This window comes from Periplaneta americana, chromosome 11, assembly GCF_040183065.1.
Source record: "Periplaneta americana isolate PAMFEO1 chromosome 11, P.americana_PAMFEO1_priV1, whole genome shotgun sequence".
In the NCBI taxonomy this organism is placed as follows: domain Eukaryota; kingdom Metazoa; phylum Arthropoda; class Insecta; order Blattodea; family Blattidae; genus Periplaneta; species Periplaneta americana.
Genome location: NC_091127.1, coordinates 145,530,185 through 145,546,620, shown reverse-complemented (window position 1 = coordinate 145,546,620; position 16,436 = coordinate 145,530,185). Strand labels below are relative to the sequence as shown.

Below are 16,436 nucleotides of genomic sequence, written 5' to 3'. Positions count from 1 at the left end.
GTAAAATTATCAAACATCATTGTTTTACTAAAATATAAGTAAATATTTTTTGTTTAACAGTTTCAGTGTACAGAATTATCCATCATTCTTGGGATTTCTCCAGTGTTAATATTTCAGTGTTGTATATTGAAATTTTCATCTTGTAATTGCCTTTTGTTTCTTAAGTTTAAATAAACACTTCTCTGAATTCAATCCATTATTGGCAAAAACTTCTCAGTTGTGTGTAAATGAATGTTCTCATAAAATTTATCTTATTAAAATCATGGGTATAAATAAACTTAAACACGATATTCAATGACTTCATAACAAATCTTTATTGGTATTTTATGATACAATGCAAAAATATATAATACAAAAATAACTTAATGCGAGTGAACGTTTATGTTTCCATGGTCGAAGCTATGTACAGGTGATCTGGAAAGAACAAGAACAATTATACAATAAGTTTCATGCTAAATAGTGTTCATAAAGACAAAAATATCATACTTAATTATGGTATTATTAAGATTGTTTTATATTTGGTTGTGTGATTTAACCTATGAAGAATAACCTACTCCTCTCAACTCAAATATAGGCTAAACCAACAGTTGAATTTGATTTAAACCTTCATGTAATAAGATTGAACTTCTCTGACAAACGTAACCCTCACAATCCTAGTTAGCATTAATAAAAAACTTTGATGGAGTTACTTCTTAGTTATTTGGATCTTTTAAAGGTACCGATATATATATATCTGTATGTGTAAATTTATTGGCGTCTTTTATTAATATAATTAATTAGACCACGGATTTTTAGGCTCGAATAGGATAGCATGCAACAATTTTTTGTAAATCTATGCAACACTAGAAACTCTCGAGCGATGATATTGTCTAAAACTAGGTGCACTAAAGAACTCATGTTTCAACTTACGGTAAACGAGCCTAAAATCCGAAGACTAATGATTATATATAAGCCTATATATATTGACTCTGATATGTTAGAGAAAGTCCGAAAACTTTGCCTAGTGCACATTGCGGTGATGTGGTAAAACGAGATGAACAATCTCAATCTAACCAATTAGATAGAAAAGATTCCGTATTTTATTGGATCATAACTATGATTAGTACATGTTAAAAACGTTTATTTACTTGTATTTGCAGTGTAGAAATTCTTTTTGTTTCAACTTTACAGATCTTTGCAGAATTTCCTGATTTCGCCCGGATCCCTATTAGATTTTCTATTGCATAAGTCATTTTAGACAATCTATTTATTTAATTCTAAGCACATATTCAGTTCATTTCTTGTGATATAATACAAATGTCTTATTTATTGCATTAATATACATACTATTGTTTATTGTTTAGAAGTTAACACGGAATTCTCTAGAAAGATTAATTAATTCCTTATCTGCTAAATCACATATAAGTGAATATTATAGAATATATTGAATATAATAACACTATAAAATCTATTTAAAAATTTAAAGTTGCTACCGACTAATAATTTTCAGCTATAAAATGAGTGGAGTAAGAGGAGAGATTGGTTTAATTTGTGCAATAATTATGTAGTTATATTTGTAACGCAAATGGCGACGTGTAATCGCTGCTGCAACTTACCAGACTAAGATGAAACGCGAGCACGATCAGTGATAGCCGAGAGACTCGATCCCGTGGCCGTAGGATGGAGCATACTCAATGTGAGGTGCTTCGTGAGAGTAGGAGATCAGGGGGGCTGCTGGGGCGGCATACTTGAAGACAGGCTCGGCCTCGTACTTCACTACAGGGGCAGCCGCATACTTGACGAGTGGCGCGTCGTACTTGACAACAGGTGCAGCCTCATACTTGAGTACGGGAGCAGGAGCATACTTGACGAGTGGCGCCTCATACTTGACCACGGGAGCAGCCTCGTACTTGAGTACAGGTGCAGCAGCGTACTTGACGATAGGCGCCGCAACCTTGGCAACGGGATGAGTGACGTGGATGCTCGTGGTGGTTTGGTAGGAGGTGGCCACTGGAGTCTTGACTGCTATAGGGGCGGCTTTTATAGCCACGGGCGCAGGTGCATATTTTACGAGAGGGGCTGGTTCATAGGTCTTGAAGATGGGGGCAGGAGCATAAGATTTTAGGATGGGAGCAGGTTCGTAGGATTTTAGAATAGGAGCGGCTTCGAATGTTTTGTAAATGGGTGCTGGTTCGAAAGCCTTGAGAGCGACAGCGGGGGCGTGGACAGTGTGTGAGGCGAATGATATTGAGGGGGGAGAGTGGTAGAGCTGTGGTGGTTCGGCGTGATAAACGGGGGATGCAGCGTAGGCCGGAACTGGGACGTCGTAAACGGGTTCACCAGCCTGCACGCTGACGGCCAACACAGCGACGAGACACACCTGCGAACAGACAAGCCCACAGTCAATATATATACCCTTATGAAACGTTAGTCCTTTAGACTAGGGATGGGAAGTTTTATTTATTCGGAAGAATCGATTTAGATATAATTAGTCACTAAAATTATTCCTTCATTTGATTCGTTCATTTAATTCAGATCTCCATTTCTGTTCAGCGACTTGTTCGTTATCCTGATTATATGAACGACTCGTTCAAAATGCTTCTTATTACTTACATATTTATTTATTTACTTATTTACTTCTTTACTTATTTATTTATTATTCCAGTTCTCTTTAAACTGCAGTACGCGTATTGTGTATTTATTTATTTATTTATTTATTTATTTATTTATTTATTTATTTATTTATTTATTTATTTATTTATTTTACTGCTAGTAAATTTGAAATGAATACAAGTTAGTACAATGAAAGATAAATTAGCCCACTCCTGAATGAGTAAGACTCGTGCTCAGGAGGGGATTCCAATACAGACAAAAATAAAATTAAAATTGAGAGTGAATAGAGATTAAAAAGTGTTTAATATATTTAAAACCAAACTGTGAATTCAATACAATTTTTTTTTATTTTTTATTACTTTGGAGAGGATTCGTTGTTAAAATTATATTAGAATAAAATTTGTTTAAGAATCTGGGTCCTTGACTCATGCTATGATAAAAAGCTTCATTGGATTTACATTTTGGTTCAGACAAACGCAGAGAATTCATATTTTAGTTCTATATTTATGTATATACCTTTCAAAGTTATTAAAATTTCTATGAAAATATTTTAATAAAATAAAATAATAAATTTGTTTAATGTCGAAAACTTTGAAATATTTAAACAACAATTCAGTTGGGTAATCTTTCTGCTTTTTTCTGTAGTAAAATTAACGGATAAAGGTTGGATTTATAAGTTCCACCCCAACCTATAATACCATAAATAAATATAGATTGAAATAATGCTAAATGAATTATACGTAAACAGTTAATTGACTAAATATTTCTTAGAACAACAATAATATAATGTTTTACGTAATTTATTACAAATATAATGAATGTGATTATTCCATTTTAAATGATTATCAATAATTATACCTAAGTATTTAACCTCATTAACTTCATTAATAACTGAACAAGTGCAATTTATATCGGAACAGTTGAAATTATGCATTTTAATTTTTAGTGTAAATGAAATTGGTTTATATATCAGATTGGCCATTCCCATGTTATAAAATGGCAACATATAAACGAGAGCGGTCGTTAGGCATCTCCACTGTCGAAAATGAACTTTTGGCAGCGATCGCTAGATGGAAGAATAGCTGCAAGCTCCATGGAGTAATATTATTACTCCGTGGCAGCTCTACGTATTCTTTTTTTTTCACTGTATCGTACAGAATAACGATATAATTTGAGCGCGCCAACATTGAATTCCCTTACTCTAATTACATAAAGAAAATTATCGTATTATCCTATAAGTGTTATCGCATCAGGGTTAAAAATATCGAATAACGTAATAATTTATCGCATGGTTGGCAAAGCTGTTGCCGTGTCCAGAGCTAGGCCGTTCTAGGGCCATTCAACCATATCACGTCATCTGTTGTCTGTGTGTGGAACTACTCATGTTGATGCCAGAAAAAATCGTAAACTACTACAGGTTGCACAAAATAAAGCTCTTACACTGAATCATGAGTCTAAGGCCCAATTGTATAAAACTCCCTGACTAAAGATCAACTTTGATCGAAGATCGAAAAATGAACCGAGTTCAGACACTTCTTCTATTGTATAAAACTTTTCTGCGATCAAATTACCTTAGTTCAAATGCAATCTAAGTTCACGTGAAAAGGATTTGGCAACATCGCTTAAACAGGTGAAATACGTGATGCGCGGACCATGTTATACAGTTTTGTTCAGTGTTGCCAATCTAGCGACTTTAACTCTTTTTCAACAACAATTTCTTTTAACTTTTATATTGCTTAAATAGGGATTTAGTGACCTTTTTAGCACCCCATAGTGACAAAATTTAATCTTTCTTTGTTGATAATGAGAAATCTAGCGACTTTACAACTACTTTTTGGCGACTTTCCATACACTCTGTTGGAAGCACTGGTTTTTTGTGCAATGTAAATAATGGCGGACAATAAGAAGAAGGTTGACTGTTCTCCGAGTTGTTATCATGTTATGGTGTTTGATACTGCTAAACATAATAAAGCTTTATAAAACGACAATTTTCGTTTAGTAATACAGTTAATTGAAAATTTATAAATGTACCTATCATATCCGTTAATAATTAATGGTTGTTATAAACATAATATAATTATAGGTTATGTTATTTGATACTGCTGAACACGATAGAGCCTTATAAAATATAAGATTGTTTGTGTATTAAGGCAAGAAATTGAAAGAAATATATATAAATGTACTTATCATATCTATTAATATTAATAATAATGGATATTTTATTTGCACAATCTGTCACTCGTATATTTCAAACAGAAAAGAAATAACTGAACTTGGATCATCTAACTTAATCGGAGAAATTTCTTCAGTCAAAGTTGACTTTAGTTTGAGACAAATTAATCTCAGATTAGACTTTATACAACACAAAATTCCAAGTTCAGCTGAAACAAGGATCAATTTAACCTCTGATCTAAGATTAAATGGTTTATACAATCGGGCCTAAGTGGTTTACTAGAACATCGCAAATACATGAAGATCTAAGTATGCCATGAAGTTCTTATCAAAATTATAAGGACGTTTTACGGTGTACTTCAAAGAAGTCCAAATTATTTCATTAAGAAAAGTATAGATATAATATAGATGACTTCAGAATGTATAGAACATCAAAAACGGCTATTTTTGATATTACGTAATAATCTATATGGTGAAATAAAGAAGCACATCTACAAACATATTTCAAGGACATCAACTTCTTCGAATTTATGCGAAGAAGACATTCTGTGAACTAATAACACAAGGAACAAAAACATAATGGTGCAGTCAGGAACCCTGAAGTCCCATAGTGTATCGAAATCACGAAGAATTAAAACAAAAAATCCTATATCGCTGCAAATCTGTAATATCGTTCAGGGATTATGGCTATGATATGAATGTCAACTGTTAAATCACACGGTTGTGCCGTACAGGCCTGTAAATTCCGGTAGTATATTTTAAATCATGTTCTTAATAAATTTCATATTGTTTGTACAGTAGACTACATATTTATCTTTTAAAAATAAAATCACTTGAAAGGGGAAGTTGTAGTATATGTTCACAAATATTCACTTTCAAAAGTTAGAATATTGAAAACAAATCATGAACTCGTGACAGTGTTCTGTTGTGTTGTTAATTGTGCTATTTAATTATTTAAAATGACTCTCACTCATTTCTCGGATAATAGAAGTTTTCTGGAATACTTTGTATGGGTTACAGAATTTTCGATCTTACAGTAATTGAGTTATTAATTATTATTTATGTACTATTTTTTAAGCAGCAATAGCATTTTATTACTATAAATTGTCAGGAGTAAAAGCCTTTTTAAACGTTATTGCTGTACAAATTGTTAAGAGATGATTATGGCATAAAATGTATGCTGCACAATGCATATGATTCATTCCGTGTTTATCTGTCTGCTATTTTTCATCGAGAAATATGAATTAAGCGAAGTCAACATATTTGGGTAAATATTGTGTAACAATGAATATTTATATTTCTATAAGATCATTTTTTATGAAGGTAACAAAGAAATGTTCATATAAAATGACAGAATTTCTCAATGAAACTAAAGCTATAATTTATTTACAAATGAATGGCAAGGAATTTTTGTGCATCAAATTAAATGTCTAAATCATGGAACCGTTAGTGCGCTCACACAGGAAAAATATTTCCGATAAAAATGTGGTAGTGCTTCTCCTCTTTTTTGTACTTTTATCCTGAACACTGAGTTACACTTTTAAAACTATATTTAACTAATTACATTAGCAGTATGAATCAATTTCCTGAGATGAGTAACAGGTTAACTATATTAATTCAATAAATTTAATGAAGACATCAAAATAAAACACTATGTGTTCAGTTTAGTTACTTATTTACTTATTTACAAATAGCTTTTAAGGAACCCCGAGTTTCATTGCCGCCCTCACATAAGCCCGCCATCGGTCCCTATCCTGAGCAATTAATCCACTCTCTATTATCATATCCTACCTCCTTTACATCCATTTTTATATTATCTTACCATCTACGGCTCGGCCTCCCGAAAGGTCTTTTTCCCTCAGGCCTTCCAATTAACACTTCATATGCATTTCTGGATTCTCCCATATGTGCTACATGCCCTGCCCATCTCAAACGTCTGGATTTAATATTCCTAGTTAACTTATGTCATGTTCAGTTTAGTGGAGAATATAAACAACATAAAATACAGAAAAATCAAAAAGCATTCGAAGATAGCCTTCTATTTCCAGCATAAACGTTTTTTCTTATAATTTCAAAACATGTACACTTCCGGTCAAAAGTTTTCGATCACCTTTGAAAACAACTAACTTATATACTTTATTTCAGTGTACAAACACAACGAAAAAACTAAATAGACCAAGAAAATAAATATTTTCTCTCTCTAGCATTATGATATGATAGAATATTCAAAACGAAATCCCTGTTTTAACCACAAATCCATAGCTTTGTGATAGGTGATCGAAAACTTTTGACCTGTAGTGTACATTTATTTTACGCTTACCAACTTCAGCTTATTTTTATTTCATGTTTTATTTAAAACTTTAGCTTTAAATGTTTGATTTTTCGAATTAATTGAAACAAATGTTAAAAAATAATCGTATAGAACAACAGAAATAGACGTTGATGGGGCAATTTAAACTTTCGAAAAACCGGAATGAGTCTTCCAAGTTTCAACACTTTCAACTCTTGTTGGCGATGAAATGGAATGGTATGCATGCAATATTTTATGAATCTTTGTTAGGCCTATTAAAATTCTAATAAATAGACTTTTTCCATTATAATGATGAGATTTTGTTAGGCTGTGTTACTTTATTCTGGACCTAGGTTTTTTTATTTAAGAAACTGACGTGAACTTTTACGATATAATTTAGTACCGTTATATTTTATTAAGTTCATTTAAAATAGGTTCACATAAGCTGAAGCCACTACGTAGACTCGCGCACAGAATCTGAGCCAAATAAAAGTGAAAATACGTGACGCAATGTAGTACTGGGACACGTGACAGCTACACAATACAACTGATATCAAAGGAAAGTATTTTTAAGGAAGATGAGTGGTCGTTTATTGTGAAAAACGTAATTCTTTATTTTGTGTTAAAAAAAAACTTGCTCTTTAAAAAATACATATTGTGAGATATCTCTGTAGGTAAGGTCTTTAAATGGTATCTTTAAATATGACGGCGCTTGTAATTCATACATCCCTTTTTTATTTTAGTGCAGTTTTCCGCTAATTAAGGTTTCTCAAACTTAATTGCATTTTTCTCTGAAACTACTGAATCTATTTACATTAAATTTTTACTCTGCTTTCGGCAACCTGTGTTCTATAAAGTAAACCTACAGATTTTTTAATATCACAAACATAACATACTTACTTACTTACCTACTTACTTATTTACTGGCTTTTAAGGAACCCGGAGGTTCATTGCCGCTCTCACATAAGCCCGCCATTGGTCCCTATCCTGAGCAAGATTAATCCAGTCTCTATCATCATATCCCACCTCCTTCAAATCCATTTTAATATTATCTTCCCATCTACGTCTCGCCCTCCCCAAAGGTCTTTTTCCCTCCGGCCTCCCAACTAACACTCTATATACATTTCTGGATTCGCCCATACGTGCTACATGCCTTGCCCATCTCAAACGTCTGGATTTAATGTTCCTAATTATGTCAGGTGAAGAATACAATGCGTGCAGTTCTGTGTTGTGTAACTTTCTCCATTCTCCTGTAACTTCATCCCTCTTAGCCCCAAATATTTTCCTAAGTACCTTATTCTCAATCACAAACGTAACATAAGAAAAAAATATATGTGCATTGAAAAACATGGCAAAAATGGTTAATCAAAGTATCTTCTATATATATAATTTGAACTGATAATGGAAATTACGGGAAAACAGCTGAACGGATTTTAATGAGTGACCCCTCATTTTCATGCCTGGCATTCAAAGTTTTTCGGAAAAATAGTAGTTTTCTGTGAAATGTCAATTTTCCTACATCATTTTCCTATTTTCCAAAATCCATCTGTTGTCAGTTTTGAGAACTAATTTTATTGAATCACGGCCGACTTGATTGTCTTTCAGAACAAAACAAAACACACACTACAATAAACAATAGGCTATTACACGAAGGCCTGCAGGATTGCCGACATACTTAGAGCTCAAATTCAATTTGTTATTAAAAATAATTTACAGGTCTCATTCTGCAGTGTACAATTTTGTGAGTACAGCTGTGTATTGGATATTCAAATCTACGAAACTTGAGGTGGTTTTATGGCATTATTACCATTTTAGAAATTACATATTATTATAGTTAATGTCATGATACGTCTATTTTTCATTAATTATACATAATATTAATGCTATAGGCCTATTGATGACATGAAAGTGAAACGTTTTGAGGTTATGTAAGTAAATGTAGAGAATATCTTAATTTAGATCTTCATTTCTATAATTTACTGAGTGGCGGCTATATAATATAACTACAAAACTTACGTAAGATAATAATATTGTTTTTAAAAATCAAATATTTTTATAGTTCTTAATCAAGTGGGGTATTTTTCATATACTTAATGGCGGTGTAGTGTAGATATTGATATGTGTCATGGTCTTCAGTATTGGCTCTAGAGAGCGCAAAAAATAAAGTTCCTAAAGAAAGACCAAAGGTATTACTTACTAATAAAATAAGAGGCCTAGAAAATTTTGTAGTCTCCAGATCATTTCAGCATGATCTCTTCGTAGGATAAAATGATTTTCGCTCTACATTTCGAGTTCTACATGCAGCAAAATGCTATTGTTCGAAAACTTAGCAAACCTGACATTTTTTTAACTTTCGCCTACAATCCACAATGACCTGAAACAGCTATTGCTATCGTCCTGACATTGATACTTGCGTTTCCGCGTTGAAACTCAAAAGCTGAAGGTGGATAGGTTCAAAAAAGTATATGGCCTAAAAAACCCATTCAGAGGGAGTGTGTTTCATTATTATGGAAGCAAATAACTATCAAAATGTCAAATATTCTTCATTGAAAATGAATCTGAAAAAATGTTATTTGAACGTCTAACGAACTTAGTTTGCAGCAGCATTTGCTGCACAAGCAACTAGTATATAGTCAGAATATTATACTGTTGATTTGTGAATTTGTTCAACTGGAATGCAGATTTATATTTAACGCAATATGCTTGAAGATTTTATTGCATTTTTAAGTAATTCTAGTTCCAGATAAATATCGTCTGATGACTTCTTGCCAAAGGAATCATAAGTTCGATATTAAGACAACTAAAAATAAATTAAATAAATGTATGCTGATATGTAGGCCTACTGTGGAAGTAGGGCTAATAGTTATTAATAAAACAACAGAATATTTTGATTATAAGTGTAGCTTATATAAACAGAATTTATTCTTAAACTACGGGATCTGCCCATTTTAAAGTTAAGTGTGAACTTGCAAGAGGAATATAGGAAGTAGAATTAATGCAGAGGACATTCGAGTTTTGAAATCATTATTGGAAGTGACGAGACCTAAGGTATTTCTATCATTTGCTAGAAAATAGGGTATATTATGAATATATCGGAAAAGAAAGTGAACAACTGTATATTATTGAAAACGATCACGCAGTGTTATACAGGATGATTCACGAGGGTTTACCGTCACTTACGGAGCTTATTTCCGAAGACATTCTGAGCAAAAAATTTCAAACATTTGTCCTAATCTCAATATTTTCAGAATTACACTAATTTGAATTTGTTTGTAAAATACCATTATTCTTGAGTTTTTAAGAGTAAAATAATATTACAGATAAAGAATGAACTATTCAGGATATCATTTCTTTAATTAGCTATTATTCTGAAGCTAAAAATTTGTTATGAATTCCATAGTTGCTTCGTACAGATTTTTTTATTTTTTCGATTTTTAACTACAAAATTACATTTTCTTACGCATTTATCGCAATTGTTACAAATCACTCCATACTGTTAAGTTCTTTAAAACTGTACATTAGAATGCATAATTAAACTGTAAAGAAGCAATTTCCTAAAGTCATATGATTTGTAACAATTTTTGTGGTAAGTGCGTAAGAATGATGTAATTTTTAGTTAAAAATTGAAAAACAAAATATATACAAAGCAATTAACAACACATTTTTATCTTCAGAACACTAGCCAATTAAAGAAATGATACTTCTGAATAGTTCATTCTCTATTTGTAATATTTTTTTACCCGTAAAACTAAAGGAAAAAGATATTTTACTAGCAACTTCAAATTAATGTAACTTTTAAAATATTGCAACTAGGACAAATATTTATATGACATTTTTTCTCAAAATGTCTTCGGAAATAAGCTCCATATGTGACGGTAAATCCTCGTGAATAAGCCTGTATAGTAAGGAAGAGAATTATAGGCAAGTTTACGAAACGATAGCTGAAACAATTAACATTGACATCTAAATGATCAAAAGAGTGTAATGCTTAGAAAAATATCAAGAAAGGGGTTTTGGTTAATTAATTTTAACGAAAAATGTATCTATTCCAAAGGAGCGCCCTTCATGTAAATGTTGTTGACACACACATTGTAAAAATATCACAACAGCACACAAGACCCAGTGAATACTTATACTCGTAAATTATTAAATCGAATATTCCAGTAGATGCCTGAGTCCCGTTCATAATAAACGACAAGAGAAAGTAAATGAAGACAGTAAAACAATACAAGCCATTAGCAGATGAAGTGAAACTTGCCTAGCTTCTATGCATGTACCGTTGATAGAATTTTAAATAAGTGGATCCTTGCTTGGGAAACACCATAGAAGTAGAGAAGGCATATTTTCAACATGGTCAGAAGAGTCTGACAATTTATCTAATAAGTGGAATACTGATAGTCGCAATTTTATTTTCATTCCTGAATTGTAATGATAGATTTTGTAATACACGTGAGTGTGAATTTAAAATTTCGTGTAATGTACAGTTTCTAGTTTATTATAAATGTGAGAAGTTAAATCTGATAATGATGATGCTAATGATATTAATAAAAATAATAAACCTTTTATCCGTAGCAATTTTTGGTTAGCATTTAATGGGTAGGCCTACATTATGTACTGTACTTTCCATTACCTTCTCCTATCGTACATTTTATGAGTTATAGCTGAAAATATTCACAAAATACACTCTGATTTGATTTTTCGACTTCATAATGGAAGAAGTTTGCTATGGATCACATTTTCTCATGTAACTCCTGCTTTGTTATGCCTTCATTATCCTTATTCACATACGCTTAAACCACTTACTAGAAAATTAATATGTTCTTTTGAAAATGTAATAAAACATTACAATTTTCACGGACATACCGTCAGATAAATATTATGTAATGAATCTCAGGAGAAATTTTTTTTAATTCTTAAATTGCTAGTGAGTAACAAAACTCACAACGTTTCAAAGTTGAATCTGCATTCACATTCATGTGTATCATATTTTTGACCATGTCAAAGAATGGGACATGCTTTTACCCCTTTATTCACCTGAAGACAAAGACAGAACCAATATCTGAAGTGTAAAGTATTAAATAAATTAAATAAATAAATAAAATTTACACCGCAAGTGGGCAAGCACCCGGTGGCAGTTCACTATATTACTACTGCTGTTACTGCTACAACCGGTGCTATTAAAACTGTTACTAGCAATATTGCTACTGTTACTACTATTGCTATTATTAACAGTACGACTGTTCTATTACAATTTATTGTTACTCTTACTATTGTTCAGTATATTACTACTGCTGTTACTGCTACAACTGTTGCTATTACAACTATTACTGGCAGTATTGCTAGTTACTACTATTACTACTATGTAATAGTAACAGTCGTACTATTAAATTTATTGCTCACTATATTACTAGTGTTCACTATATTACTACTGCTGTTACTGCTACAACTGGTCCTATTACAACTGTTACTGGCAGTATTGCTAATTACTACTATTGCTACTATTAATAGTACGCCTGTTATTATAATTTATTGTTACTCTTACTATTGCTCACTATATTACTTCTACTGTTACTGCTACAACTGTTACAATTAAAACTATTACTGGCAATGTTGCTACCGTTACTATAGCTCGCGCAAGAAACGATTACCGGAAAGCAATGATGGCGTTGCTGTCTGTTTTGACGTGTGTTTGTATGCACGCCGAGGGGGGGGGGAGAGGTGTGAGCCGATGGAAGTACTGTCTCTACCAAGAATATGAACAAATGAGGACATCGCTGTGGAAATAAAGACCGTAGCAAGAGAAAAATTCAAAGCTAATTAAACGCGCAACACATGTTTACGAATGAAATAATAATACTGTGCGATATAAGACACGCATTCACATGCAATGGAACAAACTAAGTCGTAATGTAACTATCACAACGCAAGACTGATTCTGTCGATGTCATTTCTCTTCCGACTGTACTCTTTAATATTATATCATTCAAGTTATCTCGTGAATTTTCCTGTCGCCCGCTCTTCCTTATCGCAGTGTTTGATTCGCATTCCTTCCGTCTGTATTCCGTGCTTGCGAGACCTATACTAATATTCGAAAATGAATTTTATTGTTTGTTAGAAATGGAAAGATTCTAAGCAATGGATTTTCGGAATAGCTCGTAATTAATTTTTCAGCTTCGAAAGTGACATAATATTTATGAATATGCAACTTATCTGATTGTTTTATGTCATTATGCACTTTTTTATGCCATTCAATACACGATTATTTTGCTGTTTAAAAATAAATTTATGGACACAGTTACAAATATAAAATGTCTAAAATTACTTTCTTGTTCTCGGACATTACTTAATTTTGATAAAAAAAATTGTTCTGATAATTTTTTAAAAATTACACATTATCACCAAAAACAGCGCAAGAAAAGTTTAAATTCAAATAAACATATCGTGAAGATACGCAAGACTTCTGTAATGGTACTGAGTCCGCTGGATGCACCTACCACGAGCAGCTTCATCTTGTTGCACTGTTTCTCAACTGATGCTGTAGTAACAGTTGCAACAGCTTATATACTTAACGCATCTCTGTGAGTCTCTGGGCTCCGCCCCCTGCCTTTCACTCCCCGGGCGTCTCAATTAGGGCACATTCTGGGCCCCTGAAGGTAAGTACGATACTGCAGTTGACTTCCTTACCGACCACGTGTGTTGTTGAAGGGCGCTCCTTTGCGATAGATGAATGTCGTCGAGCAAAAAAGGGGATTTAAAGAGTCCACTTCGCCGTGACGTAACGTTGCCATACTTGTATGACACTACCAAATGGAAGCGACAGGCTAATTACTAACTACTTTCTGCGTACTTTTAACATTTGAGTTGTCCATGCATAATTTATTGTAAAGAACTAAAGAGTGGCTTTCCAAATGGTGATAAAGCAAGAAAGCTATTTTTTCAGGAAATGTGTTTTTTATAAACGAAAATATCTTGAAGGTATTGAAAGGAGACTTTGGCTGTTAAAACATTATGGAAAGTGAACTTTATTGATGGAATTTAAGTTTTGGAAAGTGATATTGTGCTAGGTAACAATGCTGTTAAACATTTTAATAATAATAGGCTAATAATAATAATAATAATAATAATAATAATAATAATAATAATAATAATAATAATAATCCGTGGCACTACAGTCCTCACGCCCACATGCCGAAGCAGAGGTGGACGATCATCCAACCAGAATGAAGGTATCGATGATCCCCCCAGCCGTTATAGCTGACTTTCGCAACCGGATTTCGCTACCTATCGTAGCTTCCCAAGAGCATCACGATGCTGGGTGGGTACCGGTCCCATACACTGGCCGAAATTTCATGAGAAAATTTCTGTTAAACATTTTAATATGTTCCAAAATGTGCTAAGTCACTTGACTTGTATATGTTTATTTGAACATTTTGCATTACATGTAAAACTGAAAGTAGGCAATGTCTTAATAATAATCATTTTAACATCACATCACAAAGAAATATGTGTATAACTGATACTACATAATAGAGTGTCAAATAATAGAACTTTGAAAACATGTTTAGTAGTTATGTAGACTATGTTTATTTGAACATTTTGCATTACAAAAATCGCGATCCAATTCGCAATAGTTACCGAATAAAGGGGTGTTAAACATTTGGGAAAAATATTTTTATGAACTTTCCACCAATATGGTATTACAGTTTTTTGTTACATACAACATGAGCTATTCGCTCTAAAATTGTGCAGGATTATTTCTCTTATTATATTTGTGGAAAGTACAAAAAAAACTAATGAGGGAAATAAACAACCACCTCATCGGCGTATAGTAAAACTAGTGGCTTGTGCAGCAAATGCTGCAAACTAAGTTCATTAGACATTCAAATAAACATTTTTCAGATTTATTTTCATTGAAGAATACCAGACATTTTGAAAGTTATTTGCTTCCATAACAATGAAAGATACTCTCTCTCGAGCCAATACTGAAGAGAACCACGCATATAAATATCTACACCACACCGTCATTAAATATATGAAAAAGATCCAACCCTACTTGATTAATAATTATACAAGTATTTGATTTTTAATATTATTATTATCATCTTACGTAAGTTTTATAGCTTTCAGTAACATATACTATATATACTATATAGCCGCTACTCAGTAAAATATAGAAATCAAAATCTAATTTAAGTTATTCTCTACATCTACTTATATAACCCAAAAACATTTCACTTTCATATCAATATAGGATTAATATGTATAATTAATGAAAAATAGTCACATCATGGCATTGACTACAATAATATTTCATTTCTAATGGTAATAATGTCATCAAACCACCTCAAGTTTTGTAGTTTTTAATATCCAATACACAACTGTACCCAGAAAATTACACACCACAGAATCGAACCTATAAATTATTTTTAGTAAGTTAATTTTTTAATGACCAATTTAATTTGAGCTCTAAATATGTCAGCATTCTTGCAGATCATGGCCTTCGTGTAATATTGTTTACTGTAGTATGTGTTTTGTTTTATTATGAAATGCAACACGGCCGACTTGATGCTCGCTTCGCTTCTCCTTTACAAAAAGCGAAGGGAATATCAAGTCGGCCGTGAATGCTATTAGCTAGTTCTCAAAACTGACGACAGATGGATTTTGGAAAATAAGAAAGTTATGTTTAAAAATTGACATTTCACTGAAAACTACTATTTTTTCGAAAAACTTTGAGTTCCAAGCTTTAAAATGAGGGGTCATCTATTAAAATCCGTCCAGTCGTTTTCCCGTAATTTCCATTACCAGTTCAAATTCTATATATAGATATTAAAACTTTCAATGTCATTTAATTTAATCTCTCTATCAAAAATTCTTCTTCAATTTTGGATGATCTCACTTATGAAGACGTTAAAAAGAGTAGGTGAAATATTAGACCCTTGTCTCACGCCTTCATTTGTTAGGATTTAACATTCTGTCTCCATGTAGGCTTAATCTAAATAAATATAGCTATGTATCTTTATTTCTTGTAATTTACTTCAAACTTAGTTCCCCATTTATGTACTTACTTTCTTAGAATATGTGACTCACAAATTAGTATTGGAACTCTAATATATTTCTTCGCATTCCAGCCAACATTGTTTACCAGAAACCGTCTATTGTGCACACTGCTGATAACAGACATAATGAACGCCTTTGACCCATATTGCAGAAGTCACGATTGAGTGACATTGTTATGCGGAGTTCTTTCTTAATTGCCGCCCAACTTGAATGCCAGACCAGGTGAGTCTCTCGAACTGGACTACACACACACCTCGTGCGGTTACATCATTTCGTAGCGTGGGAAATGCGTGAGAAACGTTGACCTGAAAGTCCAGGCGGAAGA

The 16,436-nt window shown here is 32.6% G+C and overlaps 1 protein-coding gene across 1 annotated transcript; it reads right to left on the bottom strand.

The window, feature by feature from the left end:
- Positions 1 to 290: 290 nt before the first annotated feature.
- On the bottom strand, positions 291 to 13,610 carry LOC138709424 (cuticle protein 16.5-like). Its single transcript, XM_069840178.1, has 3 exons — positions 13,549 to 13,610; positions 1,596 to 2,359; positions 291 to 414 (listed from the first exon to the last, which is right to left on the bottom strand). Exons 1-2 carry the CDS (start codon positions 13,561 to 13,563, stop codon positions 1,622 to 1,624), a joined length of 753 nt encoding a protein of 250 aa, XP_069696279.1. The 5' UTR covers positions 13,564 to 13,610; the 3' UTR covers positions 291 to 414; positions 1,596 to 1,621.
- Between the last annotated feature and the right edge of the window lie 2,826 nt (positions 13,611 to 16,436).